The sequence below is a fragment of the Babjeviella inositovora genome (genome assembly GCF_001661335.1).
Source record: "Babjeviella inositovora NRRL Y-12698 unplaced genomic scaffold BABINscaffold_5, whole genome shotgun sequence".
NCBI lineage: Eukaryota > Fungi > Ascomycota > Pichiomycetes > Serinales > Babjeviella > Babjeviella inositovora.
In genome coordinates, this window is record NW_017566842.1 from 207,043 (window position 1) to 234,104 (window position 27,062).

The following is a 27,062-nucleotide window of genomic DNA, read 5'->3' on the forward strand; positions in this document are numbered from 1 at the left end:
TGGCTTCATGAGGAGTGGCCACAGACCTAACGTATACGTGATTGGCAATACTAGGAAACTCTCTCAGTATTATTGAATCTATTTTTTATTAAGCTAATACGCTTTGTACCTTGGAGTGCCAACATACACCACTTGCGATGTTTTCGTCGTTACAGCACTGCCTATATCAACCCGGATAACTCCTTGCGCCTATGATTATCCCCACCGATGAAAAATACACGCAACTTAGGTAAGGCGAAATAATTTGGCTTGCCATAATCAATGGCAATTATAACTTATATATCGCCGATTCGCAGACTTGCACCACCTCCCCCAAACCTCCGTGTCTTCTCCCCCATTCTAGATTTCCCAACCTCCTATCTCTACAGTACAGGTCAACGACCCTCAATTTTTCTGCGGTTTTTTCGGCGGAATAATTTTTCACCGCATCTCTTCCTTACGCTCCCTGGACTGTTGGTACACCCAGGTTATTTGCTACTACCGATGAATATTTCCCCCAAACGCTTTAATACTCCACATCCAGGTTAATCTTCCTCGCCACTTTACAAATTAGCCATTCATCACCCTCCCCCAGCCCTTTACAATGAACGAATCCCCGCTATCGCACGAGACGGTGCTCCCGTTCATGGCAGCGCACAAGGCCGAGCTTGAACAGTGTCTTCAGACCCACGACCAATCGACGATTCTCGGCTTGGTCAACTTTGTGCAGTCCAAGGCGTTACAGGTGTTCCGTGACAGCGTTGCGGCGCCGCGCGCGGCGAACTTGACGGTTATGGTGCAAGTCGTGGACACGATCTGGGCCGAGTTCCACTATCCCGCGATTAAAAACTACCAGCAGCAGCACGGACACCTCGCGGCACTCTGCCGTGACGAGAGCAAAGACCGCCGCCGCCGCACAAAAAATGGCAAGGCCGGCGGCGACTTGCGCAAACTCAATGAGCAGTACACACGCTTCTCCACCGCGGTCTACCGCTTCTACCACCAGGTGTTTGCCGCCATCGAGGAAAGGAATGGACAAAAGACCGATACGTTGCAAGACAAGCTGAATCACCTCTTTCAAAGCACTCTGTTCTCGAGTGACCGTTTTAAGGACAACGAGGTAAGTGGTCAAACTAGCGTAGAGCGAAATGGCAAAGGCCTCTATGAGTTTAACAAGGATCTTTTTGAGCTGAGCGGCAATAAAGCCCGCAATGGCAACCTTAAACCAAGTTCGTTGGATATATCCCAGCTTTTGTGTTACGTCAGCTATCGCTGTCTCCTCTCGATGGGCGACGTTGCGCGCTACAGCACCACCACACAGATCAATTACCTCGGACGAGCCGAAGCCCGAGACCCGAACGTTTCCTATGAGCGTGCGTCCGCAAACTACATCAAGGCGATGCTCTTGGTTCCGGAACAGGGCGACGCGTACAACTACCAGGGCATGGTCAACAACCTCCTTCTGCGCGATCTCGACGCGCTCTTCTGGTTTGCGCGCGCGGGCAGCGTACGTGTCGTGTCATCCTTGGGCTGGCACAACTTTACCAACTTGCTCGCGAAGCTCCAGCCGGACGTGTTGGGCGCGCTCCTCCACTCGCGTATCCGCCGCGCGCGCTCACCCGGCTTCCGTGCGGATATGGCGTACTTGTGCGTCGTGGGATACTATGCGTCACCGTTGCTCGCGGCGCAGGGCAAAGACGTGTGGCACCAGAACGATGCCAGCCGTTTGGTCAACGGCACACGCGTCGCGGACATCGAACAGGCAGTGTGTCTGGGGGTCTCCAACGTCGAGGACGTGACGGTAGTGAAAGAGATCCTTCTTCTCATCATGGTCCATGCGCGCTTGGATGTCGACGCGCGTGACGCTTTGTTCGCGTTTGTTGCACGCTACGTCTGCAATATTTTGGACATTTTGCTAGCGGCCAAGACCGAAGATGAGCCTGTCACTCTCTGCGCCACCAACTTACTTGCCGTCATTGTCTTCCTCCTGTGGGTCTGTCACCCAGGAAGCGCGCTCTTGGGCGGTGTTAAGAGTGATAGCCAGGTCTGTGTGCGCCTAGCGGAATTCTTGAACTTGATTGATGAGGAAGATGAGGAGCCAGAGGCGACATTGCTTGATGGAGGCACCGAAAAGGTTCTCTATGCGGGTCTACCGTTCTCCACGGAGGCACAAATTGACATTCATGGGAATATTGTGGCGCTGTTCAGGACGTTTGCGGGGCAGGTTTTAACGGGGAACAGCGCGGGAATCCGGTACAACGCCGCTTTGGGTATGTATGTGTTTGAAGCAAAACAAGTGGCTCCGAAGGTTGTGAAGGCTGGCGGGAGTGAGAAGGCTGAGGCTGTGAATGAAAATACCATGGATGGTCCAAAGTCTTTCAAGGCTGACATGAATGGGTCTGACAGCTCCGCTAACATAACCTCTTCGATGAAAAAGCTCGCGATAGGTACTTGGAAGAACGCTGGGGGTGACTCCCAGCTGAGACCCGCTTCCAGGGCCGACCAGAAGGTGTTTACGTTGGAGGCCTTGGAGGCGGGTATCAGCCGGGAGTCGTCTGGTGAAGGGTTAAATCACATTGTGGCGTCCTTACTCAAGGGAGGGTCGGTTTCACCTCCCGTTCAAGCGTCGAGAAGCATCTGGGAGCACCAGCCTAAGGCTTCTTCATCCTATAGGGGACAAAGCCAGTTCTACTCCCAGGGATGTCTGACAGGACAGAACCAGCCAATGGCCCAATCCGTGGGGCAGAATTCGGGACATTCGTCTATGGGTCAGCCAATGGCCCAATCCCACCAGATGCCCCAGCCATTGACCCAACCTTCCATTCTTCCCCAACCTCATCACCTGGCTCCTCAGATGCCCCAAGCCCCATTGGGCACACAGCCCCAGTCAATATACCCGGGAATGTCCCAACCCTTCCCATACTCCCCGTATGCAACGCCCCAGCAGCTTCCACAGGGGTATGGCTACGGGATGCCGTTGCCACAGCAGAACTTCCAGCAATTTTCCCCGTTTGGTAATCAGTATCAACCGCTGTATTCGGCTTTCCCTCAGACGAATGCATACCTGCAACCCAACGCGAATTACAGCATGCCTTCAAATGGCCAGCCCTTGGCCCGTGAGAAGCTGCAGCCGTGGAACCCGGCGCCGTACCAGAGTCATCAGTGGTAGGCTTAAACACTGTAGTATGATGCATAATGTCTCGGCCGTTACACGTGAGCCTGTTCTGGCTATTGTATACAATGTCACAATAGATCGCATGAGGCCTCGTCCGTGCGTAATTTCATCTTTTACCATAGAGCTAACTCCGCGAGGGGAAGGGTTATTTTTGTCTCTCATCCATGGAACTTAACGAGCCCTGTTGTATGGTTCGGGTGACAATACGAGTTGCTATATTCTACAGTGGGTTCTAGCAAGTTCAACACCAAAAATTTTGATTGTTCAGAAATATTTGACATTTGTTAGAGTACTAACTTCTTCTTCGGAGGAGATAACTTGCGAGGTTATAATTATAATACACTAAACGTACCAGTGCCAGTATTAGCACGAGGTTAATGCTGATATCAAATGCGCCCACCATATTCCTGTGCAAGTAAAACAGTTTACTCGGTAAATTTAATTACTAAAGATGGAGGGTTCTTTCGGTATCAGCAGAATGTAGTAATTATAATATTAAGAACCTAGGAGAGTATATATTCGCTAGCATTCTAATGGCTACGGCGTTAACCCTGGTCGGCCCATAAGCTGCCTACATATTGCAAACTAAAATTGATGCCAACTAGGGGTTAGCATCCTAAACAGAGTTACCCGCAAGATTTCTCGGAGAAGAATAACTTTCTCCAAAGATTTCATAAATAATACCCTTCCTTCTAGTCCTTGTATTAACCAAGCAGAACCTTGTAAACCCACACGTTTGGTAGAGATCTAGACTGGGCCCGGTAACGCGCCTCCCTCTTGGTCCCCCCAAAGGCCGGAAGAATGGCCGAAACATGGACATGGCTATTATTTTAATAAATATTGAAATTAATCCCAAGTCATCGTCATGCTATCAATTTGAACTCCAATTATGGCACAAATATAATGAGTTTTTTTGCCTTTTCCCTTGAATCTTAGTATATCCCGCTTTGGGCAAAAGTTCGCGCGCGAAATCGACACGCGATATCAAAAAGGCCGCAAGACTAGCCGCCTATCACATTCATTCCCAGTTTGGTCCCTACATCAGATCATCGCTCCAGGTAGTTGTCCCCTCCAGAGCATTACTGGCCCTATTTGATTTAATCCTAATCTATCCGATGGTGGCCCTGCACACAAACGTGTATATCCTCACACTCACGTCGCTCAACGACACGTTTCTCGAGAAGAACCTCGCGATCCCGTTTGCTCCCGACTCGCTCAAGCTCGGTAGACCCGCAGGATCTAAGGTGCTTCCGAAAAAGGACAATGGGTTCTTTGATTCACGGGTTTTGTCGAGAAACCACGCCTCCTTCCAAGTAGACCCCGCCAGCGGCAAGATCTGCATCACAGACTTGGGTTCTTCCAATGGTACGTTCATCAACGGCGATAAGATTGTCGAGCCACATGAGGTCAAGATCGGCGATCAGATCGACTTAGGGTTTGACATCGAAATGACCCAGAACCACAAAAAGATTAGCGCTGTCGTGGAGAACATCCAGTTGCGGCCCTTGACCTCTCAACGCGAACTTATTTTCACCTCCCACCCCAGCCGTGGTGTAAACGGCGCCCAGATGGATGAGCTAGCATTTGACAACGCCTTGTTTGGGGACGTGAGCCAAAACTTGCTCAGCTTTAACACCGGGGGAGCACCCGACCAGCAGAGCTCAGGGCTTTTTCCGAATTCTAAGATCAAGAACAGCACGGATTTAATGCTTACTATCAACTATTTGCAAACGCTTCTCAGCTTGACAAGCAAAGATGTGGAGAAGCTCGCGCTCGCGGAGCTGTCGCTACGTCTGTGCACGCAGCGCCAAGCGGAGCGCGCAGGGCGAATTCAGAGCGTTGTTAAAGAGATGGAGGTTTTGCAGGCTGATAAAGAGGCATTGAGGGGCGAAAACGAGGCGTTGAAGGCGCAATTAGAGCAGGTGAGGCAAAATGCGAAAGAGCTAGAGCCAACAGCAGATCCAGTTGTAAAGCCAACGGTGAAACGAACGGTTGCGGGGCTTTTTGAAGATGAGAAACCAATTCCATCCCTACTGGAAAGTGAGAAGCATACCTTGAACAGCCAGGAAGATGTGGATGTTGCCCTTCCAAACGGTACTGACGGCACCACCTCTCAAACTGCCGACGAGCTTCCCATCACGATGATTATGGAGGAAGGCGGGGGAAACCCCCCATTTGAACTTTCCCCTACCACACACTCTCCCCCTCTGGCGGCCGCTACACCCAGCAGGGGTGGCAGAGCCAGAGCCAACTCCAGATCCGTCAGTGCCATGCTATCCAAGTCCATAGCCGAACCACTAGATAAAGACGCCACGCCTACACCGGATGCATTGACCGTTCTTGCGCCTATGGGCATTGTGCCGTCTCTGCTTGTAGCTGATTTAAGGCACAAAGAGTCAGAGATTAAGCGGTTGGAGGGCATTATCACCAAAAATTCAATATTGATACAATCTCTCGAAGCGTCCAATACCACCCTTGCTGAACGGGTCGCCCAGACAGAGCGCGAGTACGAATCCAAAACCGAAAGCTATGAAGAACTGGTGTGTTTATTGGAGCAGAAGCGTGTCTTCACGCTAAACGAATACGCTGCCAAGGTAGACAGTCTACAGGCGGCTCTAGCTAAGCAGACTCTGGGCTTAGCTGCTTTGCGAGAACAGTTGAGACTCAGGGAGGAGGAATTAGCTAAGATTGAGAAATCGAAAGCTCTTTCCCGGCTACCGAATAAAGACCTCAATGAGAAAAAAACCAAGGGTGAGGAGTCCCAAGAGCCTAAGCGGAGTAAGGTTGAGGAGTCCACTATGGCTGTAAAAGCTGAGGACCCCGGGCTCGGTCAGTTGAAGCCAGCAATAGCACGGTGTGTGTCGTGTACTAGTCATCAATCCAACAAGACGAGTATTACGTTGATAACCACGGCCACGGTTGTTTTGCTTGGAGCGTTCGTGGGAATGGCCCGAAAATAGACACCTTGCGAGAAGACATTATCTACTGGAAAGTCAGAAGGTTTTACTTCTTTTAATATGTGATGGTCTCTCTTTGGCGCTTATACCCACTCATATTTTCCGGGGGTTGGAATCGCTGGGAATCAGAATTAGCACCCAGAGTAAGCGCTTGTATTATATCCTTCGCCTTTACCTATCTTTCTCTGCATTTGATGACTAATGTTAGCTTCATTGTACAGTACAGCTAGAGGTCCCTTCAGTATCCTGTGACGTTAACCAGACAGGTACCAATGCATCAGTACCCATCTATGTTGTAGAAGGAACAAGCTTGGTATTGGTATCATGGTGTAAGCCAATAGAGTTTATGCTTCCACGTACACAAGCTCCATTGATACCATATTCCTAGCACATCAAAGGCTAAACGGTTAGGTTATATATAAAATAGCATCCCATTGTTATAAGCTGTAGTTCATGTATGGCAATTTTCTCACTACGCTAACCCTACAATATTAATTTGAAAAATGTTATAATATGGCATTCATCCACCTCTGTACAGGGCCGATAAAATATATGAGCCTTCACTAGTCCTACGATTATTAAAAAAAAACATGGAAGAACAACACTATAGTATGCTAAGTAGAATTGGCACTTGGTTGAATAAAAATGATCCATCCCAACATTTTTGCCAATATATTGATTGAAGCCTCGGTTTATTTTTTTTTCAATCCAGCCTCTCTACCATTTTTCTCTGCAGGAAAAGTAATGACATGAAAAATTACCCACAAACCACTTCTCATACATCCCTACCCGTAAGCCCCGCACCCATTCATATCAACGCATATATAACCCATGTCCGCTCCCGTATATCACCTCGGTGCTGGGGCTATTGGCTGTTTAGTGGCGCACTCGCTCGCGTCGCTCGTGCCGAAGGCGCCGCCGGTCACGCTCCTTCTCCGCACACAAGAGCAGTTGAACAACCTCCTCTCAAACCAAAACCGCGTGATTGTCACCAAGGACTACCACCAGGCGAGGCCTACAAGTGCAGTTCAGGTACAGGGACTCGACGCGGCGCGCGGCGTGGCGCTTCGCGACATCGAGACGCTCGTGGTAACGACAAAGGTCCACCAGACGGCGGAAGCGTTGAAACCGTACCTCAAATGCTTGACACCCGCATCGGACGTGATTTTCATCCAGAATGGCATGGGACTCGCGGACGAGCTCGCAGTACTTTGGGATGCGCGCGCACGGCCGCGCCTCTACCAAGGCGTGATCTCACACGGCGCAGTGCGCTCCAGTGATTACGACTTCCATATACACCACATGGGGAACGGCTCGTTGACCATTTCAGCGATTCCCGACTCCATGGAAGGTTTCCGTTACAACCAGCACAATACGACAAGCGATAAACCGCGGCTCGTGGAGATGCTCCAGAACGGCCGCGGCTTGGAGAAGACAAACGAACTCAACGTTACATACACCACACCTTACGAATTGATGCTCCTCCAGATGGAGAAGCTCGTGGCTAATGCATGCATCAACCCTTTGACCGCACTCTACGACTGCTACAACGGCGAGTTACTTCAAGTGGCACAGGTCTCGGGCATGTTCTCGGAGATTATTCGAGAGTGCGTCCGGGTGCTCTACAAAGAATACCGCTTCTTAGAGCAGGACCCTGCCGCGAGTGTTCGGTTGGGCCACGAGCGTTTGCTCAGCTTCGTCGTCGATATCTGTCAGAAAACGGCAAAGAACTCCTCATCCATGAGGCAGGACTTGGTACATTTGCGCGAGTCGGAAATTGACTACATCAACGGTTACGTTGTACGCTTGGCCAGAAAGCACAATGTGCACGTGCCGCACAACGCTATGATGGTGCGAATGGTGCGTGGGCGGTTGAGCTTGAACCGCTACCGTGCAAACGACGCAATTAAAATGGTGTTGTAAGAGGATTGGTAGCGATAGATGCTTGTATATATGCAATGTAAGGAACAGGGTTGGTATCGTAGTTTGTGTGTGGCAAGCAGTACTCGGGTCTACGCACTTGGCCAGGGGAACCCTAAATGAGCCGATTGTATCTGAACTTGAGAAGTAATCAGAAACAAAAAACGCTGGAGTACTAGGGGGTTGGAAGGCAGCCGGAAAGAAAAAGAAAATATAGCCTAATTAAAGCTAAGGAGATTCATGCCGCTTATATAAGACTGTTGGCAAGACGGACACAGCGGCAAACTCAATTTCCTGGCGTGTGTATCCGCCACACAACATTGCTTGATTGCATGTGCGTTATGTCACGTTAAGAGTAGTTGTATTATAAAATATAAACAAAATAAACGAATCTCACAGTATTAATTGAGAGAAGATTTCATACTTTTACAATAGTAACACCCATTGGCTACTCCTTCTAGCGACAATCGTTGACTATCCCTTTAGCGACAATCATTTTGCTTCATTTCGCGATCGATTTTGCGAAAACCCCAAACACGGAGGTAAAAACTCCCCCACTCCCCTCCCCTTCCCTCACCTTCCTTTTACCTAATGCTCATCCTTGGACTTACAGGCGGAATCGCCACCGGCAAATCCACCGTCTCTGCTGAGCTTGCCTCCTACGGCTTCCCCATCATTGACGCCGACCTTATCGCGCGCGAGATTGTGCTCCCCGGACGCAAGCCGTATCAGCAAATTGTTTCCTTTTTTGGTCCTCTCGTGCCCGACTTGCTCAACGCTGATGGCTCACTCAACAGACTGGCCTTGGGGCGCGCGGTGTTTGGCCAGCCCGAGCGCTTGGCAAAGTTGAACGGCATCACCCACCCGGCGGTGCGCAAGGAGATATTTTGGCGCATCTTCCGCGCGTGGCTCGGGCTCAATCGCTTAGTGGTTCTCGATGTGCCGTTATTGTTCGAGGCGGGTATGGACAAGATGTGTACAAAGGTGGTGACCGTCACCTGCGACGAGGAGATCCAGTTGATGCGCTTGCTAGCACGCAACCCGGAGCTCTCCGTTGAGGATGCTCGCAATCGCATGGCCAGCCAGATAGGCTCAGAGGAGAAGTGCAACCGGTCGGACGTCGTGATCATGAACAACTCAGATTTCAACGCATTGAAGCGGCTGGTGACTGCCACCGTTGCAGCGTTGTTGCCGTCCTGGTGGGTGACGTATCTCGAGATGATTCCGTTTGTGCAGGTGTTTGTGGAGGGCTACCGCATGGTGAACAGGACCCCGCGCGGCACTAAATTGTGAGATATGAGGTCTGGAACAGCTCTAAAAGGATCCAGAAGATGGAAAAGGCCTAAATTCAGAATCTAAGGGCTTATGACTGATTTATTTCAAAGATTATTGTGGAATGGCAAAGGTTCGGATGGAATCTGGATACTTTCTCCCCTGGGCCTAAAGCACTCTGAAGCTATTAACTCGATGACCTGTTCAACTTTGTGGCATAGGGGACCTATATCACATTTTATTCCCTACGGAGGATTTAATCTTATTCTCTAATATACTACTAAATATTTAATATCCGATTTCTAAGAAGCCTTCGCGTTTAACCGTGCGTCAGGTCTTTCTAATTCCGTTGTGTATTCAGACCATGTCTCCCTCTTATACCTACATTGTTTGAACCCCAAATAATCTTAGCAAAATCAACACAAAAGAGAATGTAGGTGCCGCTTCCCTGATTGGAAGTATTTTTCTGCCATCTATTTTATTATACTCAGGGGTTAACAAACATCGAATGCTTCCTACCCTATAGCCGTAATTTCGGCCCATCCTGCACAGGATGTTTGTACTTTTTTTTCCACCTTGGCTTATCTTGCTCTCGTCTTGGCTTACTTAACTCCCAAAGAATCCCACTCCTCCAATGGCCAAACCTCCGTGTATCTACTTCCAGAAGGGAACGTGCCGTAAAGGCAACAACTGTGCATACCCCCATGTGAATCCGCCCAACAACTTCAACGGTAACGCTTTCAATATCGGCCGGGCCGCAGACGCCAATCCCGTAAATTCGCTGAACCCCTTCTCCAAAGAAGAATTTGTATCGGCCAAAACGCTCGACAGAAAGTCTGAGGAGTTGCGAAGCGACATGCAGGAATACCGGTTCTTTGCCCTGCACCCGGTATGCTCATCATATGGTCTTCCGTTCCCGGCGGTTAACAACTTGATTCAGGGGAGAGACCTCTCGTTTGAGGAAATGCGTCTTCTCTACATGGAGGATCCGGCAAAGTACACCGCCGAAATGAGCTCTAGAAAACAGGACATGGACTATTGCGTGGAGGAGATTTCCAAGGACACCCGAAAGGCTGCCAGGTACCAGCAGATCTGCGTGTCCAACTCCGCGATGCTTTCCCAGGTAAAACCCTTTGTTCCGGCGTCGTTAGAAGAAAACTTGGAACGGTTTAAGCGCACGGCTGTTCCCACAGGAAACTCCAATCCCTTTGCCTCGATGGGGGCCAATACCAATCCCTTTGGAAACCAAACGGGAGCTGCTACAGCGTCTCCATTTGGGGCCACAACCACCACTCCTATCTTTGGCGCTCTGACAACACCAGCTTTTGGCACCTCTGGTTTTGGTACCTCGACTGCTACTCCTGCCTTTGGAGCTTCCACCACTCCTGCCTTTGGAGCCTCCACCACTCCTGCCTTTGGCGCCACTGGGTTCGGCACGGCTTCGGTTGGTGCCTCGCCCTTTGGGTCGCTTGCTACAGGCTCACAAGCCAATCCCTTTGGGGCCTCCGGCACCACTCCAGCCTCTACTGCCACGCCAGCCTTTGGTGCTTCTGGGTTTGGCACATCCAGTACCGCTGCCTCCCCCTTCAGTGCGCTCAACACAACCGCCGCTCCCACAACCGCTTCTCCTTTTGGAGCTACAACCGCTTCTCCTTTCGGAACTACAACCGCTTCTCCTTTTGGAGCTACAACTGCTCCTCCTTTTGGAGCTACAACCGCTTCTCCTTTTGGGACTGCCAGCACATCCACTGCATTGCCTTTTGGAGCCACCACGGCCGCTCCGGCTGCCTCGCCGTTTGGATCTAGTGCCCCTATCAACGCTTTCGGTTCAACCCCTGCCTTTGGAGCTTCTGCCTTTGGTTCCACACCCGCAGCCCCAACCCCTGCTGATCACAGCTCTGGAATGCTTCGTCGCTATATCCAAACCAAATCCCCGGACGAGCCCAACCCGTTGCGCTTGGATGAGCTTCCCGAGCTGGTGGTCCAGCAATTCCAGGCGCCCAAGTTTGAGCTTGGTATCGTTCCCGAGTGTGAACCCCCCATGGCGTGTTGTTAGTGGTTGGACAAAGATTATCAAATAGTTTAATCCTTAAAACAGTTGCATATAGAAAGAAGTGAAGGGGTTATAGTGGATAGTCTGCGCAAATAGGCAATCTTACGCTGTAGTAGAAATTAGCTTGCTTGTAATGTTTAGGGTTATCTGTGATGGTTGCATTGATAAGGCTGGCATCTGCATACCCTAGAAGTAACTGTATATCTACAAAAGCAGATAACTGGGTTTTTAATCCCTATTAGACATTGGATAAGCCACCACTCGTGTTCCCGGGTATCTCCTCTAGGAGAATAAATCAGAGGGAAAAAAAAGTACTAGAGTCGAACTCAGGACTGTCGAGGAGCATAGTAGGTTTTAACTCTTCGGAATGCCGCCAAGAATCTTGTTTTTGAAGGTAAAACCAAAGTAGGGAGCTTCAGGTCGGAAATAACCACTAGCCAGGCAAGAGTTCATAAAAAAGAAGTGCTGCTCCACGGGAGGGTCGAACTCTCGACCTTCAGATAAATCCTACTTGGGTAACCCCTAGTATGAGACTGACGCTCTGCCAACTGAGCTAGTGAAGCACTTCTATGAAAAACACAATGTTTTTGGTAGCTACACGCGGTGCGGCGAAAACTTTTGCGACGAAGAAGAGTTGGTTATAATGCAAAAAACTGCCACAATTTTCTGTTATTTTACCACCTTGGACTATTTAGACTGGGAATAAAAGTATCCGGGCTAATTCTAATGAATTTCTCTCCGACGAAAGCTGTTACCCCCTGCTCAATCCTTCATTCATTTAGCTATTCTCATTGCTGCTCCTAGTTTAAGCATGCCAGCTGGTTTTTTTTCTATATCCCTTTATTTTCTTACAAGTCATGTTTTCCATTATCTGTTTCATCACACGTGGCATTTGGAAACCAATGAACAATTCTAAGCCGTGTACGATAGCTTATACTCCTTTCATCGTATATATAACTACAAGCATCAACTGGTGAAATTCACAAATAGCTACTTTGATAATCAACTATATCTTTGCAATTAATTAACCACCTTCACTTCTAATGAAACTCAGGCTTAGACACTTACCCCGCAGCAAACACAGAATACATTGCCGACAAATTCGCCATGCTAGTTTCAACATTAAACGCCTCCCAGAGTAGCACATTGCCACAGTCAAAGTACCAGCCCAACACCGCACCAATCACGGCCTTGCTGAGCCCGTAGCGTGCTAGTAACGCAATCCCCAACACTAGTGTGGCCTTCCAGTAAGCCACATCTGCCACCACGACCAACGCCTCAAGGATCGACAAGTTCCCCGCAAAAGTAATCACCGTCGTCAGGGTGGCAGTATCATACGGCCAAATCAACATGAGGATCGGAAAAAGCTTAGTCAGACCAGATACCGTAACGATATACGTGAGCGCAGCCGCGTAGAAGGAGCGGGGGTAGTGCACTATCGTAGGAAGCAGGTCATTGATCGTCACGCCCTCAATTTTTGTGTAGTTGATGGTCTGGGGCGCTCCCCAGCCGATCCCCCACGCAAACAAGAGCTGAATCACCGCGTGGAAGGTGAGCGATTCAAAGAGAATGCGCAGAATGTAGTACAAGTACTGGTGGAGTATCGACATGGAGAAAATGTGTTCCATGAGCAATGGCTGGGGCGTCCCTGGCTGCCATACGGTGTATGCGCGCTCCTCATACGCCCATGTGAGATACACCTCGAACAAAAACATAAGCACGAGGAGGCGGTTGATCTTGCGGTATCGCGCAAACCACGTCTTCCACTGTGAAAGACGATCGTGGGTGGCGAGTATCATTGTCAAGGCATCGGATTCCAACGAATTGAACACCAAGTGGCGGTATGCCTGCGGCTTGATCAACAAGAGGTCGAGAAAGAGCACCACCTTGTCAAACTCAATGTACTTGTCTGCCACCTCGCCACACGCCTGGCACACCGTGGCTTTGATGTAGTTACTCTTGTATTTCGAGTAGAGACATTGGATAGGCTCCGCGCATTCGATACATATCATCGTTTGGGGCTGGGGTGGGGGGGGAGAGCCTTCCATGTCATATGGAATTGCAACAGATGGAGAAATCGACACATGCGCAAAGCCATGAGTGCAGGAAAAATTCCCCACACGGTAAGTGAGAGTAAGACTATTGTAAGAGGTTGGAGTCTGGATTTACGCCATAAACCTTTATATTTACAATTCAGTCGTTCTGGAATGCTAGGATTTTAATCTTCGACTGTGATTTTTTAAAAAAAGGCTGACATGGATGGATCTCGAAGATGGACCTGGCGGTCGCCCGATCGTGTGCTTTTAAAAAGTATTCACAGAACTTTGAGCCAGCTCCAAAAAACTATATCTGGAATTGCAATAGATATTCAGATATTTTACATAAGTCGGATAAATATTCTGAGAGGAATGAGAAGAGGTGTTTTTAGAGTGAAAGATGAGGGATTATTTGAACGGACCGCCATAGAGAGGTATATGAGGACTAATTATTTCAATGGCATGCACCGATATAAAGAACTGAATGGAGCACTGAGAGTACGTTACTGAGACGGTATAAAGATTTATGGTGTAACCAATAAGCGATTAAACCCTCTGTTTCGAATCTGGATTGTGTAAGTTTCACTCATATGAGCAAGGTGGGAACCAGAGCTGGGGCCTATCCATGGAACGTCACTAATCTTTCTAACCTGTTTTCCCGGCATATACTGGTTCCGGGCTAAGGAATGAAATACTCGATTAAAATACCATCTCGTCAACCCTATGGCTGTCAACCAAAAATTGGTTGGTGCGAAAAGTTCAGAGAGTTTTTCTTGTAGCATGCAACATTTATTGTTTCGTTCTAATATACACGGCCCTAGGCCAACCTACCAGGCCCACCCTTCAAGATAAGCCGTATTGGGCTCCTCCGAAACGTCCTCGGCACGCAACAAGCTGTCAAACTCCTCGAACTCGAGGGCGACTTTGCCCTTGTATCTCTTATTTCTCTCGGCACTCAACAAACTCTCGTAGCTCCAATCTAAGAAATCCTCCATGTTGTATGACTGCTTGCGGAACGGCTCACCAAAGATCTTGGCCAAGGTGGCAATGTTCGGGTGATAGTGCTGCATCAAGGTCTCCAACTCCCACAAGGATGACTCGTTGGCTCTGGTTTTCAACGGATCGGCTTCGGTGAGGCTGAAGGGGTCCTTGTACGCCTTTAAGGCGGCTTCGTCCATGCTAGTGTTATGAACCATAATCATGGCGGATGGATGTCTCTTAAACAAGTTGTACACGAACGGAATTACAAGCACGACCCCGGAAGCAGACGCTGTAAGCGATAAACGAGCGAGCTTCTTGACGAAGGAGCAAATGATGGCATTGGGCAAGTGGGTGGAGCTCAAAAAAACGTCGCACAATCTGAAGAATCTAGCCTTGTACTTGGTGTGTAAAATAGACTGATCCAAGAGCGAGTACAACTTGGTGTAAAAGTCGGGGTACTCGAGATTGTACTTCTTCATCAACTCGAAAAGCGAGTTCAACGACAAGATGGAGACGACCCCACCGACATTGTAGGAGTCGGTCAAGAAGTCCATCAACTGTGGTGGCTGGGTCATGAACGGAATGATCCTCTTGTGGAGGATGAGCAAGGTGGACTTGTACTGCGATGGCAACAAGGGGTAGTTAAGGGCGGAGAGCCAGGTCTTGGAGAACTGGGCCTTGTACTGGGTGGACTTGGTAACGGCGGATGGTGGAGAGGTAAGGGTTTCTAATTCTGCAAGATCAAAGTCCTTAGCTGTCTGGAAGAGCATGGTAGAAGATTTCATGATGGTGAGGAAGTTGGAATAGATGGCCTGCAACATCTCTGGGTTGGTGGCTTCGTTCTCAGCCCTCCAGCTGACGATGGAGTCATTCAAGTCGTTCATGAAATAGAACTGGAGGTCCCAGTACTTGTTGAAGAAGGACTCGATAAACTCGAGGATGATGAAGTTGTTGCATGTACCGTCGGACAAGATCTCACTGTTTTCGTTCGTGAGCAAAGCCTCGCACAACTTGTTGAAAGATAAGTTCGGAAAGTAGGAATCAGACGCGTTCGGGTTCATGTGATGGGACTCAAGCTTGATCAAGTTGAGGTAGATCTCCAACAAATCAATCTGCAAGGACGACTCGTAGCCCAAGTCGGATCTGATGAACTCCAACACAAGGCCCTTGAACTGGTCGTATTTGGCTCTGAGCCATTTGATCAAGACTTGCTCTTTTTCTTTCTGACTGCTCTTCAACATCAAAGCAGCGGTCTTCAATTTGTCCTGGAAGAACTTGAACAAGTTCAAGGATAAGTGTCTGGCAGTGGTTTCCACCGCTTCCACGGCTTCCTCTGAACCGGCCGCCTCGAGCGCAAGTAATTCCTCCTTGATGAGCGGGTACTGTTCCAATAACTTTACCAAGTTGTTGTAGCTCAATTTGGAGGTGGTGAGGTCCTGGAACAACGCATCAACCTCATCCAAGGATAACAATCTTGGGGTATCTACCGGCGCTGGAGACGCTATCTTGGACTTCTTGGCCGCTTTGGGGGCCTTTCTTGCATCAGACTTTCTCTTGGGAGCCATTTTAGCAATTATCGGGGTGTAATCGGTGCCTTTATCGCTCTACCAAACGGTACTTTTCACCGCCTGTTTTCCAGCTGCACACCAAAATTTTATTTTTTCCTGTAAATAATTTCAGCTAGGGCATGCAGCCTGTCTGCAGAATGTGGTAATTAAATATATTACCACGTGATCGCATCGCCATTCCCCGATGTACGCGGCCAGGATGTGATGTGCCGCACCGCCGAAAAACCTTCCGCCCGGGTATTTAAGCGTCCGCGATCTTACCTTTTTCCTCCTTTCCTCTTTTCTCTCCTTATGAACCTTCCAAGTTTTATACTCATATGATGAAGTCTCGCGTTTCCTCATGACAGCTGGCCCCTCTCCTGAAGTTGAGTTACCTCACGGTGATTCCTTTGGGGGGGAATTTAGTCCTTGTATGAGGGCTAGGGTGCTAATGGTGATGGTATTCGGCGCACAACCATAATCTTGTTACAATTTTATTTAACGGATGCTTTGGAGAATTTCTGACCCCTTATCAAAGCTTGGAACGTTCATCAAGCCCGGGCACAATGCCTTTTAGATATATGCTCAACTCGCCTGCGAAGGTGAAATAAAAGCGGTTCTAGACTCCCTTGTAGCTGTCTGAATAGATCGGTGTAAGAAAAGAATCTGTCTATATACACGTAAACTGGTCATGGCGGGGAAGATAGCTCTTCGTTACTCTGTAATTATCGAAATTTTTTGTTTCCAGTATTCTTTCAAAAGTGGTGGTGCATACGTTTGCGATTTTTCTATTCTCCTACAACATACATATACATATACTAGGTGAATATTTTCCACTCTTAGCTCCACAGAGTATATTTACACAAACGGCAATCGCGATGTATTTTTGACAGGTTTGCATTACCTAATATAAGGATCTGATCCAGAAATTCAAATGATATTTATACAACAATTATAAATATGTATTTCAACATTACAACTAATAGCATGTATTTCATAATATACGTTAAAACATAAACATAACCGTAATGCATATTCAAAACATATGTATACATGAGTCTAAAAACATAATATACATTGAATTGTTATGAGTATTTCTCAGATATTTAATCCATGTCTGAATGGCTATGCTGATAACGTACACCGTGGATTCACTACGCATGTAAACGATAGTCAACGGGTGAAAACTTTGAAAACAAGCCGCACAGTCATGACCACTGCATATGTCCATAAGATAGTGTAGGTACAAGGTGCTGAGTATAAATATGCATCAGCCCCCTTTAGTTTTTTCTTCACATTGCCGGCTTGTACTACAGCATTTCAGGTTGAATCTTGTAGTTCTGTAGCGGCCTAGACGTCGGTGGGTTATATCGCTCCTTGTTTATCCGTACCCTGGATACGGAAAAAACAAAGGGTCTCATGCACGCTGAATCATCTCCAGGGAATATCATACACTAACAATGGAGCGGTGCAACCGTTTCCAGGCATTACTTCATGCTATTGTTGTGGGTGTTCCACTATCCACCGGCCTTATCGTTCGCGGCTATGTATAATTGACGCGTGCCAATGCCCCGCAACGCACAAGCTACGCGATGTGATTTATCGGCAGACGTATTTCCAAGAGTTATACTTTCTTTTTGATAAAACGCCAATGCTTTCGGAAAACTCAGGCCGAAATACTGGGCATCGGCCCGTATCGGGGCAAGGGTGCATATTATCTTTTCCATCAGGGAGCGGATTGTGAGCTGTTATGCATACATGTATCCTGACCGAAAAGTCCGATGCATGTTTATTATGCCCCCCATGTTTTCCAATAAAACGCATTTTTGAAACTCATCCATTTTTAGAATTTAGTGGGAACCCACACTTTAAGGGTCTTTAAATGGTATCTTCCATGACTCAAACCAGTGAAGTTAAGGCTAAACCTCCTGGAAAAGACGGCATTTCAATTTCCTTCAGAGTTTTTAGACCACCCTTCGCTAAACTCGATACGTCAATATCATACTATCGGTGGCTCCCAGGGAAATGACAGTTACATCAATATGTCACCTGCATGGCGCTAAGTTTTGGGAACTGCAAATACTAGCATGTTTGGTATTGTTTGAAGGGGGGTTTGCCCAGAGTTTTCATCCAAGAATTATATGATTAATTAAGACTCGCCATGCATGACATGCAGTTCTATGGGACCATGGAGACAGCCAATAGAGAAGAAAAGGCGTTTATTTAGAGAAATTTCCTATATAAGTGACCCTGAGTGCTGCTTTCCAATGTTATTTTTGTCGTAGGTTCTATTACTCAGTTTATACACCCTCGTTTTAATACCCTAAACTATCTAATACTCGAAATGAAGTACACTATCTCCTTGATCGCCTTGGCCTTGGTTTCCCAGGTTAACTCCGTTGCTGTTCCAGAGGGCTTGCCAGCTGCTTTTGCCGCCGCCGCCGCTTCTTACCAATGCCACTCCTACTGTGGTAACGCCATCATCGAATCCAGAACCTGCTCTAGTTCTTCCGGGTACGACACTGACTGTTTGTGCGCTACCAACTCTAACTTTATGGGTTTGATCAACGACTGTTTGGATTGTGCTTGGTGCTTGTGGAGTGACTACGGAAAGTACTTGGAAGCTCCATTGGCCGCTTGTAAGTTGTCAACTTCCCCAACCGGTTCCGAGTGTGCCCCAGGTGCTTCTGTTGCCGAAACCACTGCTGCCAAGCCAACCACCGCTGAAACCACTGCTGCTAAGCCAACCACTTCCGCTGCCCCAACTGCTGCTGAAACCACTGTTGCTAAGCCTGCTGAAACCACTGATGCCAAGCCTGCTGAAACCTCTGTTGCTAAGTCTGTTGAAACCTCTGCTGCCAAGCCTGCTGAAACCTCTGTCGCTAAGTCTGCTGAAACCTCTGTTGCTAAGTCTGCTGAAACCTCTGTTGCTAAATCTGCTGAAGCCTCTGTTGCTAAGTCTTCCCAGACCTCTGCTGCTCCTAGCGCTGCCACTTCTACCACCCCACAGGTCTCTTCCTACTCCGGTGCTGCTTCTAAGCAGCAGGTTGGTGGTGCCATCTTGGCTGGTGTCGCTGCTTTGTTGATCTAAATTCCTCAGGAATAAGCTCGCTGAGTTAGTATTGCATATCCCAGATATTGCATAATATACCTCTGCTATATAAGTACTGGCTGCTTCTTTTTTTACAAGACCATTCAATCTATAAATGTTTGTGCGGTAACGCTACTTTTACCGAGCATTACAATAAATAGTTGGGTGACTATTGCGTATGTAGTACCAAGTTTCGGCTCAATATCGAGAGTTTGGCCATGTCATCGCTGTCTGTGAATGGGTCTTAAAGATCTAGATCCTGGTATATTGATTAAATACTTCATTTGATTCAACCGAAAAGAGACCCAGGGGGATCCAAAGGAGATTTAAGGCATGAACCAATAGCTAAAGAGATGGCGTACCACACCATGTATATACCTACGTTATATACGACCGTTTGTACCGGGTTATCTCATTGCGTATATTCTCGAGTTTCATGGTGCTACCAAGAGTGGGCACCGAGGCGATCCAAGCCGAAGATACCGTGTCTTTAGAATATTTGAAACATACTGGTTAACATCAGTCAATCGAATGAAGTTGCTACCCTTACCTCTCATACGAAAGTTAGCATTGCATTCGAAGGTGAGCATTGTAGTCGAAGGTGTTGATACCGAAGTTGAATCCAGCTCGACCCGAGCCCACAAAATAACATCATCCTAGTTTGTAAGCAAACATGAATCATATACACAGCCTCGACTACTGTATCACCTATTTCAAAGTTATTCTCCCTTTCTTTCGCATTTTAGCAATATCGCATATGTGCAACGTACCAATACCAACGTGACATCGAGCTAGAACATTATGCTCAATGGAGGCACTGTATTTATCTCGGACTTGCCAAAAACCCCCTCCCTACAAATGGAAATACAAACTATAAATAAATCAAACAAATTACATAAAGAAATACAGCTTACTCATCGTCCTTCTTTTTGCCAAAGCCCAAGCCCTTTTTGAGGAATTGACCACCCTTCCCCACGACCTTAACACCCGCACCGAGGCCAGAACCAACAGCCTTGACACCACCGCCGCCAACAGCCCCGATACCTGTACCAATGAGCTTAGCACCACCACCGACCGACACCGAAGAGGTGTGAGCCTTTGCAGTGATAACAAACTCTGGCTTGAAGGAAAACTTGAAGTTCACCACACCAGCGCTCTTACCGTCGGCACCCGTCAATGCGACCTGCATCTCGGTGGGCTGGAGCGGATCGATCTCCTCCAAGTTTATGTACCCGGTACCCAACTTATCGTCCGACTCTGGTCCCATGTCCCAATCGTTACACTGCACCTTGATGACCCCACCAGCCCTGCTGCCGACGGAAATTTGAGTCTCTTCGTTCCACACCGGACTGAGGGTCTTCTTCTTGGTCTTGGACTTGAAAAACTCATTCTTGGTATTGTTCAAGTACAACTCCACGTACGGATCAGAGTAGCCGTTTCTGTCCGCAGATGGCAAGCCCTCAGCATCCACCAACTGGATCTTCAAATGACCGGAATTGGCAATACTGTCAGCCATTGGCAAGTCGGAAACCAACACTGGGATCCAGCGACACTGGACCTGCACACTCCCAGCTGACCCGCCGCCCATAGTCAATGTTTGAGGGTTTTGGTAACTATTCTGCAAGAGCTGGATCGTTGGCAACGTGATTTCCGCCACTGCCTCTTCGGCCCTGTTGTACTTGGCCTTCTTGGAAAGACGCAAGTTGGTTATGGACCAGTCCAACTCTCTCACAAGGTAGTCGCTGGTGAGACCAATCTTGGTCTTTTTGTTTTCGAGCTTGGACGATTCAAACGAGGCATATCCGTCCTTGTCGAAGAAAGCTTGGAGGTAGAGATCCGACTTGGAGCTGTCGACACCCAAGATCTTGAACACAAAGACACCGGTCTGGTACTCGAGGAGCTGGGCTAAGGATAAGTTCTTCTTTCTGGAAACCGCCGCAACCTCAGTGGTCTCAGTCTCGGCCGCCGCATCCTCCTTCGGAGGGTTCTTTGCCTCTTCTTCCGCCTTCTTCTTTGCCTCTTCAGCCCTCTTGGCTTCCTCATCGGCCTCTTCCTTGATATCTTGCAAGGTCATCACGGGTACGGTAGGATAGAAGGACAAGGAGTAGGTAACAAATCCCCTGGCTCCCTTTTTGGTGAGCAACTTGGACGTTCTCTTCTTCAGGTCGACGTACTCGTTGTACTCACCCTTGTCGTTCTTAGAGATCAAGTCGTTCAACTTGACGTCGAAGGAACCCAAGGTACGGTCGTCGGAGACGCTCTCCACGTCCATAGCCTCGATCGTCAATCTCTGGTTAGGCGACGTGATGGTGATGTAGTGCACTTCATTGAACACAGGGTTGAGAGTGCTTTCAACCACGGATGTGCGCGCGCGTTGGAACCCGTTGACCATCAAGCGGAGGTACGGATCGATGGTACCGACGGTTTCCAAGTTCTTCAAGTCCTCAGCCTTGTCCATCTGCACTCTGACCACCCCGATCGGTTCGGTGTAACCGCCCGAGCCAGACACGTCGCTCAAGCCTACTGGCTTCCACGCGGCGGTAAGTCTGATCTCGCCGCCGCCACTGCCGAGAGAGAACCAGTTCTTCTCCACCTGCATGCTGTCGATCAAGTCGTTCAACGAGGTATTGTAGGCGCCGAGCACATCGTCGGACTTGTTCTTCACGACAATGCTGACGCGGGCCAGGCGGCGGTTGAAGATGATCTCCTCGTGAGCCGTGTTCCAGCTTGGGGTGTTGTTGGCTTTCAGCACCTTGGTGGTGTAGACCACCTTCTTGTTGATCTGGATCTCGACGTAGGAGGTCAACTTCTTGCTGTCGGAGCGCACATTCTTGGCCTCGTTGATCTCGATGCGCGCGACACCGGTGTTCAAGTCTGGTGGTGGGTCAACCGCACCGTCGGCCCTAGTCTCCGCCTCCAACACAGGGTAGAACTGCAAGTCGAAGAGAAGCTCGCCGACAGGCTTGTTGTTGAACATGAACGGCGCGGACACGCTCTTTTGGCTGGGCTCCAGAATCAATGAGGACAAATCGTGGTTGATGGCGCCGAGCGGCTTGTTCTTGCGGAACTCGTTGTAGTCGATGGCGCCAATGTGCAACGGTGTGGCCAAGGAGCGCACCAAGATGTACGTGGTTTCGTTCCATGCCGGCAGGGTGCCCTTCTTGGTAGATGTCTTGCCGAGCACCACGCCGTCGAAGCCGAAGGTGAGGAACGGATCCGGCGAGTCGGAGCGCTTGAGGCCGCGCGCGGAGTGTGTGGTGATGGCCAACACCCCGATGGACGAGTCGAGCGCGTTACCGGCGAGCAACTGCTGGACGTTTAACTGGAACGACATCGGGTCGATCAACATCGGTCCGGCGTATTTCTTGACCATGTCGTTGATGAAAGGCAACAAGCCCGGGACGGCGAGCACCTCCCAGTTGAAGATAGAGTCACCAAATAACCGGGAGGTAAAGTCGAATTGGGGCGCATCGAGCAAAGAAACGTTGATGGTTTCGACATGGGGAAAAGCGGTCATCATTCTGACGCGCACACGGGTATTCACCTTGAACGACACGTCCGACACGGCCACGGGCACGGTCACCCCAAACATCTGGAGCTTGACAACTACCTTCTGGTTAACCTTGTTCTTGTACATCTTGTTATGGGCGTCGGCCAACGCGTAGGGGGTGAAAGACATGCCCCAGTCCATAACAACGACGTCGTCGGACGTTTTTGGAAGCGTCTTGACATGGTCGATGCGCGGTGGCTTGGTCCCCGCGGTGAAGCTGTCGAGCCACAACGCCTTGATGAACGCCGGCGCCGGCGACGCCGCGAGAAGCGGGTTAATCTGCTCGCACACGATCTGCGATACGGACGGCTCAAGATACACCCAGTACTTGTCCAAGAACGTGTTCAACCAGTCCATGGTTTCAAAGTCTGACTCGATCTTTTTGATCGAGAACTCTTTCTGCGCCTGTTCACGCAATACCGCGCGGTACTTGCGCATGGATGCGCGATACACGAGTGAAACGGCCACCAGGATCACGAACACCGGCGCGAGCGAGAACCGGAACCATCCCACAAGCCAGGAAAGCAAACCCGCACCGATGATGTACCCAACGTGGTGGTACCAGTCACCGTACGCTGCAACCGGCAAGTACTCTTCCAAGAGCGTGGTGCGTGAGGACAAGTCCTCTAACTCGTCTTCCGCAACGAGCTTATCAGCCTGCTCCCAGCCGCCGACTTCCTTCCAGCCGCGGTAGGTGGTGTCGCGGGGCTTGCGCGGCTCCGGCTTCGAGATTTCAGCTGCTGGTTTTGACTTGGATTTGGACTGTTTCTTGGAGTCATCAATGAGCGGCTCCTGGTGAATTTTGTGGGTGTCGTTGACCTGCGGGGGCTGACTGAGCACCTCTTCGGGGTTATTCGCCTCTTTTATCGCTGACATGATGGTCAATTGGATGAGGAAAGGATAGGTATCAATTGAGTGAAGGATTGCCAATACCGCAAAAGCAATAATTTTGTCAGGCTGCCAAAGTACAGTTAACATTTTGCTTTCCGACATGGAGCAATCCCCCCAAAGGCAGGGGTTACGTGCAGGAGGGAGTAGGCGAATTTCAGGTATATTATGTGCAGGAGAATTCCCGGGTAACGGGAGGGCTAGGGACTAGCAACTATTCAGGGGGCATCTATAGTAATTTTCCCGTATTGTTTGAGATGAAAGATAAGTTGGTAGGGTGGGTTACGTTTGTACAGCATATTTGTTGGTAGAGCAGCTAAATTTACCGCTCCTTGTAGCTAATTAAGTTGGTCCTTTTTGGAGGCTTTACCGAGCAGCAGGGGAGCGTGGGGACGGTGGTATCTTGCACTTGATGCTTCATTGGTTTTGGCTCTATGGGCCTTTCGTAAAATCCCGTGGAGGTAATACATGTTTTCAGCAGGGTTACGAGGCTTACCAATTAATTAAAGGCATAGACTGGCTGCCACTGTAAAAGTGAATGCTCGATACCACGTCTGTTGGTTATTTCGGAGAAATTCGGTAGGCCCGCCAAACAATGTGAGGTATACTCGACGACCATACATACAACTAATTGTATTAAAGGTGTCACCAGCGGTGTAAGTTGTACACTTATTCCCGATAAGTCCTCCCTGTGTACTGGATGGTCACCCTCATCCGGGGCCGACGCATCCAGGTCTAGATAAGGAGGTACTCTCTTATATGTCTATACATAAGCCAGCTTGGTTTAATTTAAATAGACTATTGTCATTGTTAAATATACCTTATCGCCACCAGAAAGGTATTCCAGAGATTTCCCTTCGTTCATATCCTATTTAAATAATCTATGTAGCCGCTTAAAATCGTATAGAAGTTGAGGTCATAACCTTCTCTTGTCAAGTATCATCCGTGATAGTTTAGTGGCTAGAATCCCCGCTTGTCGCGCGGGGGACCGGGGTTCAATTCCCCGTCGCGGAGCTTTTTTTTTTTGGCTGCAGACATCGTACGATGCATCCGGCTATGCGACATGCATACACAAACCCCAGACGGGTCCTCCACACCGAAGACTATCCAGCAAGCCGGTATATTAGTACTGGTACCCTCTATTTGTTCTGATACTGTCCTTAGTTGACACAGCAGACCCATTACCTCCGTATACGTGTTTTGCTAAAACACCAACTTCTCATGGGTTTCTTCTCACTGTCGTATGTCCCAACGGTTAATCCCCTGCATGCTCCTTATTAACACCCTCAGTGAAAAGCTTCCTTTCAAGTCCGTCACCAAACTTGCTCGCTCGAAAGAGGGCAACCTTTTTACCCTGTTAGCGCCAACGGATCTCTATTGGCCCTGTGTGTTTGACCGTTCGCACTCGAAAGTGCACGCCAACACCTTGACCGTTTACTTTTCGAACCAGCACAAGGATGGACTGGGAAAAGTGTACGCTGGGTTTGTCCAGTTGCTTGAATCTTCAGTGTTTGGGGTGCATTCCGCCCAGCTAAACGTCAGAATCTACAACATTGGCGAGTGCGTGGGTGGTGACAACTTATGGATCACTGCCAAGCTCGAAAAGCCGCAGAAAAAGATAAATGGGTCGGAGTTGACTTACATCACCGAAAACGGAGTCAAGCTTTCCATCAACACCGAAACGCAAGCGTATTCAATCGATGTAGCGCTTCCCGAGTTGAAACTTTCGTTGACCGTTGTCAATGCCGCCCAGGTGAGCTACAAGGTGGGCACAAATGGTGAAACGTACTTTGGCCCGCAAAAGAGAGTCGTGAGACACTACTTCATCCCGCGGTGTATCTGCTCCGGAAACATTAATATCCCTGCCACTACAAAACTGACAGCCAAACAGATTTCCCTTGAGGGGCATGGTCAGTTGATCGATGCGTACCAGGGGTTGAAACCGTATCTGGCTGCTAACACATGGCGTTTCTTCAACTTGCAAACAGCCACAGTGGGGATTAACCTCATGGAATACCAAACTCCCTCAAAATACGGGTCAGAAACGGTGACCATCGCCGGGTTGGTGGACGAAAATACCAAACTAGCTGAGAAGTTTATGCTATTCTTGGATGAGGACATTTCCGTGACAACACCCTGTAACAAAAAGGATCCACAGAGCAAGTGGAGCTACCCCGCCGATTTTAGTATGAAAATGAAAAAGTCGATTGCCAAGAAAGATGGCACCACCACGATTGAGGTGGCTGTTGAAAGAACGAGCACTGCCGACCTAACCTTGGTGAACAAGTACGATGTGATGGGAGAGGTGCCGGATATTGTGAAAGCCTTAGCAGGCCCTCTTTTGAAGATAAAGCCCTACATCTTCCAGTTTGAGGATATGTACCGTGTTCGTATCTCGGTCGACGGGGTACAAGTGGTAGAGGAAGTGGCCAGCGGCTCGTTTGAAGCCTCGTTCATTGGAAGTAACTAAAAACGATTCAGGGGAAATAGACGAATAAACGACATATAATTGGCCTGCAGCACAATTACCATAGAATGTACAACTCTGTCACCCGTTTATTCTTGCTGATCTCAGCTTCAAATTGGCATATATTCTTTATCTAGGGTGGAAACTATTACATTCATTTACTAACCTGATTCTTCAACGCTTTCAAAGCACCATCGGATCGATCCTTCCCCATCACCGGGGATGCGCTGACACCGGAGTAAGTATGGGCAGGGGTTACCTGGGTGGTGTAATCGCCATAAATCTTAGGCAGCTGGTTCTGGCGGGTGTTAGTAAGTATAAAAGACGGTTGGACGGCTTGCGGGGGCGAAATACGATACATACCTGCTTTTTTCTGCTTCAAGCTGGCGGCGACGGTTTCCGAAACCTTGCTGAAGGCCGAGACAGCCTTTTTGTCCAAGTTTTCCGGCAACTGATCGGCCACCTGGCGCAATTTCTTGGACACCCTTGGATCCAAGTTGTTAATAGAGCCAAACTCGCCCATCTCGTCCAAGTCAACAATACCCTGGTTTCTCTCCCCCACAAAGGTCAAGTGCTTGTTGAGCAACAAGCAGTTACGGCTGTTGGCCTTGTATGCGAGAAGAATGATGTCCCCAACGATCGGAATGGACCCCAAAACAAAATCAAGTGCAATGTTGAACAACAACTGGGCGTGAAGCCAGAGCGGCAAGCTCTCAGAAGTCTGGGTACAGAGGTAGTAGATATAGAAGGAGAAGATACCGTTGATGACCGGACCCACAACGGGAATCAAACCAAAGAGTGAGCTGACCCCGACATGGATTCCCAAGAACCCAAACCACATGTCAAGACGGTAAGCCGCGCTTTTGACCAGCTTCAAACATGATTCGTCGTGAGCGTTGATACCTGCAGGAATAGGCCTCTTGCGTCTGTGGAGTTTTCTAGTCTTCGGATGGGTGGGCCTGCCGTGCTTATCCACCGTAGGGGTTTCAACAATCTCGTAGTAGGGGTCCTCAATCCCCAAGTACCGGGTAAAGTTTAAGTTAACCCCAAACACCTTGCTGGCGATGAGTTTGATAATTTTTGTAGGGAGGCCCATGTTTGCGGATATTATGCGGGGTGTAGGCGAGTAGGGAGGATGCGGTGGGG

General features: G+C 48.9%; 12 protein-coding genes and 2 non-coding genes across 14 annotated transcripts; 8 read left to right on the plus strand and 6 right to left on the minus strand.

Annotated features, from left to right (window-relative positions):
* The first annotated feature begins 386 nt into the window (after nucleotides 1–386).
* Nucleotides 387–3,513, plus strand: EST1 (Est1p). Its single transcript, XM_019128672.1, has one exon. It carries the CDS (start codon nucleotides 584–586, stop codon nucleotides 3,146–3,148), a length of 2,565 nt encoding a protein of 854 aa, XP_018985498.1. The 5' UTR covers nucleotides 387–583; the 3' UTR covers nucleotides 3,149–3,513.
* A 756-nt stretch (nucleotides 3,514–4,269) lies between these two features.
* Nucleotides 4,270–4,755, plus strand: BABINDRAFT_35456 (uncharacterized protein; the record flags this gene model as incomplete). Its single annotated transcript, XM_019131717.1, has 1 exon — nucleotides 4,270–4,755. A coding segment is annotated over one exon (486 nt), but the record flags the coding sequence as incomplete, so codon positions are not given.
* Nucleotides 4,756–6,575: 1,820 nt separating this feature from the next.
* On the plus strand, nucleotides 6,576–8,356 carry BABINDRAFT_129462 (2-dehydropantoate 2-reductase). The gene has a single exon (XM_019127021.1). The coding sequence runs from the start codon at nucleotides 6,943–6,945 to the stop codon at nucleotides 8,032–8,034; it is 1,092 nt and encodes a 363-aa protein (XP_018985500.1). The 5' UTR covers nucleotides 6,576–6,942; the 3' UTR covers nucleotides 8,035–8,356.
* A 266-nt stretch (nucleotides 8,357–8,622) lies between these two features.
* Nucleotides 8,623–9,697, plus strand: BABINDRAFT_171195 (putative dephospho-CoA kinase; the record flags this gene model as incomplete). Its single annotated transcript, XM_019130795.1, has 2 exons — nucleotides 8,623–9,267; nucleotides 9,665–9,697. The coding sequence occupies 2 exons, from the start codon at nucleotides 8,623–8,625 to the stop codon at nucleotides 9,695–9,697; spliced, it is 678 nt and encodes a 225-aa protein (XP_018985501.1).
* Nucleotides 9,698–11,822: 2,125 nt separating this feature from the next.
* BABINDRAFT_t193 lies at nucleotides 11,823–11,919 on the minus strand. The gene has a single exon. It is a non-coding gene; the product is annotated as a tRNA-Met (tRNA).
* A 597-nt stretch (nucleotides 11,920–12,516) lies between these two features.
* Nucleotides 12,517–13,368, minus strand: ARV1 (sterol homeostasis protein; the record flags this gene model as incomplete). The annotated part of the gene is made up of 1 exon (XM_019131379.1): nucleotides 12,517–13,368. A coding segment is annotated over one exon (852 nt), but the record flags the coding sequence as incomplete, so codon positions are not given.
* Nucleotides 13,369–13,508: 140 nt separating this feature from the next.
* On the plus strand, nucleotides 13,509–14,061 carry BABINDRAFT_129477 (uncharacterized protein). The gene has a single exon (XM_019127022.1). The coding sequence runs from the start codon at nucleotides 13,612–13,614 to the stop codon at nucleotides 13,900–13,902; it is 291 nt and encodes a 96-aa protein (XP_018985503.1). The 5' UTR covers nucleotides 13,509–13,611; the 3' UTR covers nucleotides 13,903–14,061.
* On the minus strand, nucleotides 13,760–15,997 carry NOC4 (ribosome biosynthesis protein). The gene has a single exon (XM_019128673.1). The coding sequence runs from the start codon at nucleotides 15,936–15,938 to the stop codon at nucleotides 14,220–14,222; it is 1,719 nt and encodes a 572-aa protein (XP_018985504.1). The 5' UTR covers nucleotides 15,939–15,997; the 3' UTR covers nucleotides 13,760–14,219.
* A 910-nt stretch (nucleotides 15,998–16,907) lies between these two features.
* Nucleotides 16,908–17,214, minus strand: BABINDRAFT_129486 (uncharacterized protein). The gene has a single exon (XM_019127023.1). It carries the CDS (start codon nucleotides 17,149–17,151, stop codon nucleotides 16,957–16,959), a length of 195 nt encoding a protein of 64 aa, XP_018985505.1. The 5' UTR covers nucleotides 17,152–17,214; the 3' UTR covers nucleotides 16,908–16,956.
* A 1,149-nt stretch (nucleotides 17,215–18,363) lies between these two features.
* Nucleotides 18,364–18,579, plus strand: BABINDRAFT_23239 (uncharacterized protein; the record flags this gene model as incomplete). The annotated part of the gene is made up of 1 exon (XM_019131305.1): nucleotides 18,364–18,579. A coding segment is annotated over one exon (216 nt), but the record flags the coding sequence as incomplete, so codon positions are not given.
* Nucleotides 18,580–19,921: 1,342 nt separating this feature from the next.
* BABINDRAFT_171199 (tricalbin) lies at nucleotides 19,922–23,437 on the minus strand (the record flags this gene model as incomplete). The annotated part of the gene is made up of 2 exons (XM_019130796.1): nucleotides 19,922–23,284; nucleotides 23,381–23,437. The coding sequence occupies 2 exons, from the start codon at nucleotides 23,435–23,437 to the stop codon at nucleotides 19,922–19,924; spliced, it is 3,420 nt and encodes a 1,139-aa protein (XP_018985507.1).
* Nucleotides 23,438–24,391: 954 nt separating this feature from the next.
* BABINDRAFT_t170 lies at nucleotides 24,392–24,463 on the plus strand. The gene has a single exon. It is a non-coding gene; the product is annotated as a tRNA-Asp (tRNA).
* Nucleotides 24,464–24,603: 140 nt separating this feature from the next.
* BABINDRAFT_161156 (uncharacterized protein) lies at nucleotides 24,604–26,323 on the plus strand. Its single transcript, XM_019128674.1, has one exon. It carries the CDS (start codon nucleotides 24,717–24,719, stop codon nucleotides 25,917–25,919), a length of 1,203 nt encoding a protein of 400 aa, XP_018985508.1. The 5' UTR covers nucleotides 24,604–24,716; the 3' UTR covers nucleotides 25,920–26,323.
* BABINDRAFT_161157 (DUF4112 domain-containing protein) lies at nucleotides 26,171–27,061 on the minus strand. Its single transcript, XM_019128675.1, has 2 exons — nucleotides 26,283–27,061; nucleotides 26,171–26,217 (listed from the first exon to the last, which is right to left on the minus strand). The coding sequence occupies exons 1-2, from the start codon at nucleotides 27,010–27,012 to the stop codon at nucleotides 26,201–26,203; spliced, it is 747 nt and encodes a 248-aa protein (XP_018985509.1). The 5' UTR covers nucleotides 27,013–27,061; the 3' UTR covers nucleotides 26,171–26,200.
* Nucleotide 27,062: the final 1 nt, after the last annotated feature.

Bases quoted from the DNA above. Each gene is read 5' to 3' on its own strand.
- EST1 (XM_019128672.1), top strand. From the start codon at position 584: ATGAACGAATCCCCGCTATCGCACGAGACGGTGCTCCCGTTCATGGCA.
- BABINDRAFT_129462 (XM_019127021.1), top strand. From the start codon at position 6,943: ATGTCCGCTCCCGTATATCACCTCGGTGCTGGGGCTATTGGCTGTTTA.
- BABINDRAFT_129477 (XM_019127022.1), top strand. From the start codon at position 13,612: ATGGATGGATCTCGAAGATGGACCTGGCGGTCGCCCGATCGTGTGCTT.
- NOC4 (XM_019128673.1), bottom strand. From the start codon at position 15,938: ATGGCTCCCAAGAGAAAGTCTGATGCAAGAAAGGCCCCCAAAGCGGCC.
- BABINDRAFT_129486 (XM_019127023.1), bottom strand. From the start codon at position 17,151: ATGGACATATGCAGTGGTCATGACTGTGCGGCTTGTTTTCAAAGTTTT.
- BABINDRAFT_161156 (XM_019128674.1), top strand. From the start codon at position 24,717: ATGCTCCTTATTAACACCCTCAGTGAAAAGCTTCCTTTCAAGTCCGTC.
- BABINDRAFT_161157 (XM_019128675.1), bottom strand. From the start codon at position 27,012: ATGGGCCTCCCTACAAAAATTATCAAACTCATCGCCAGCAAGGTGTTT.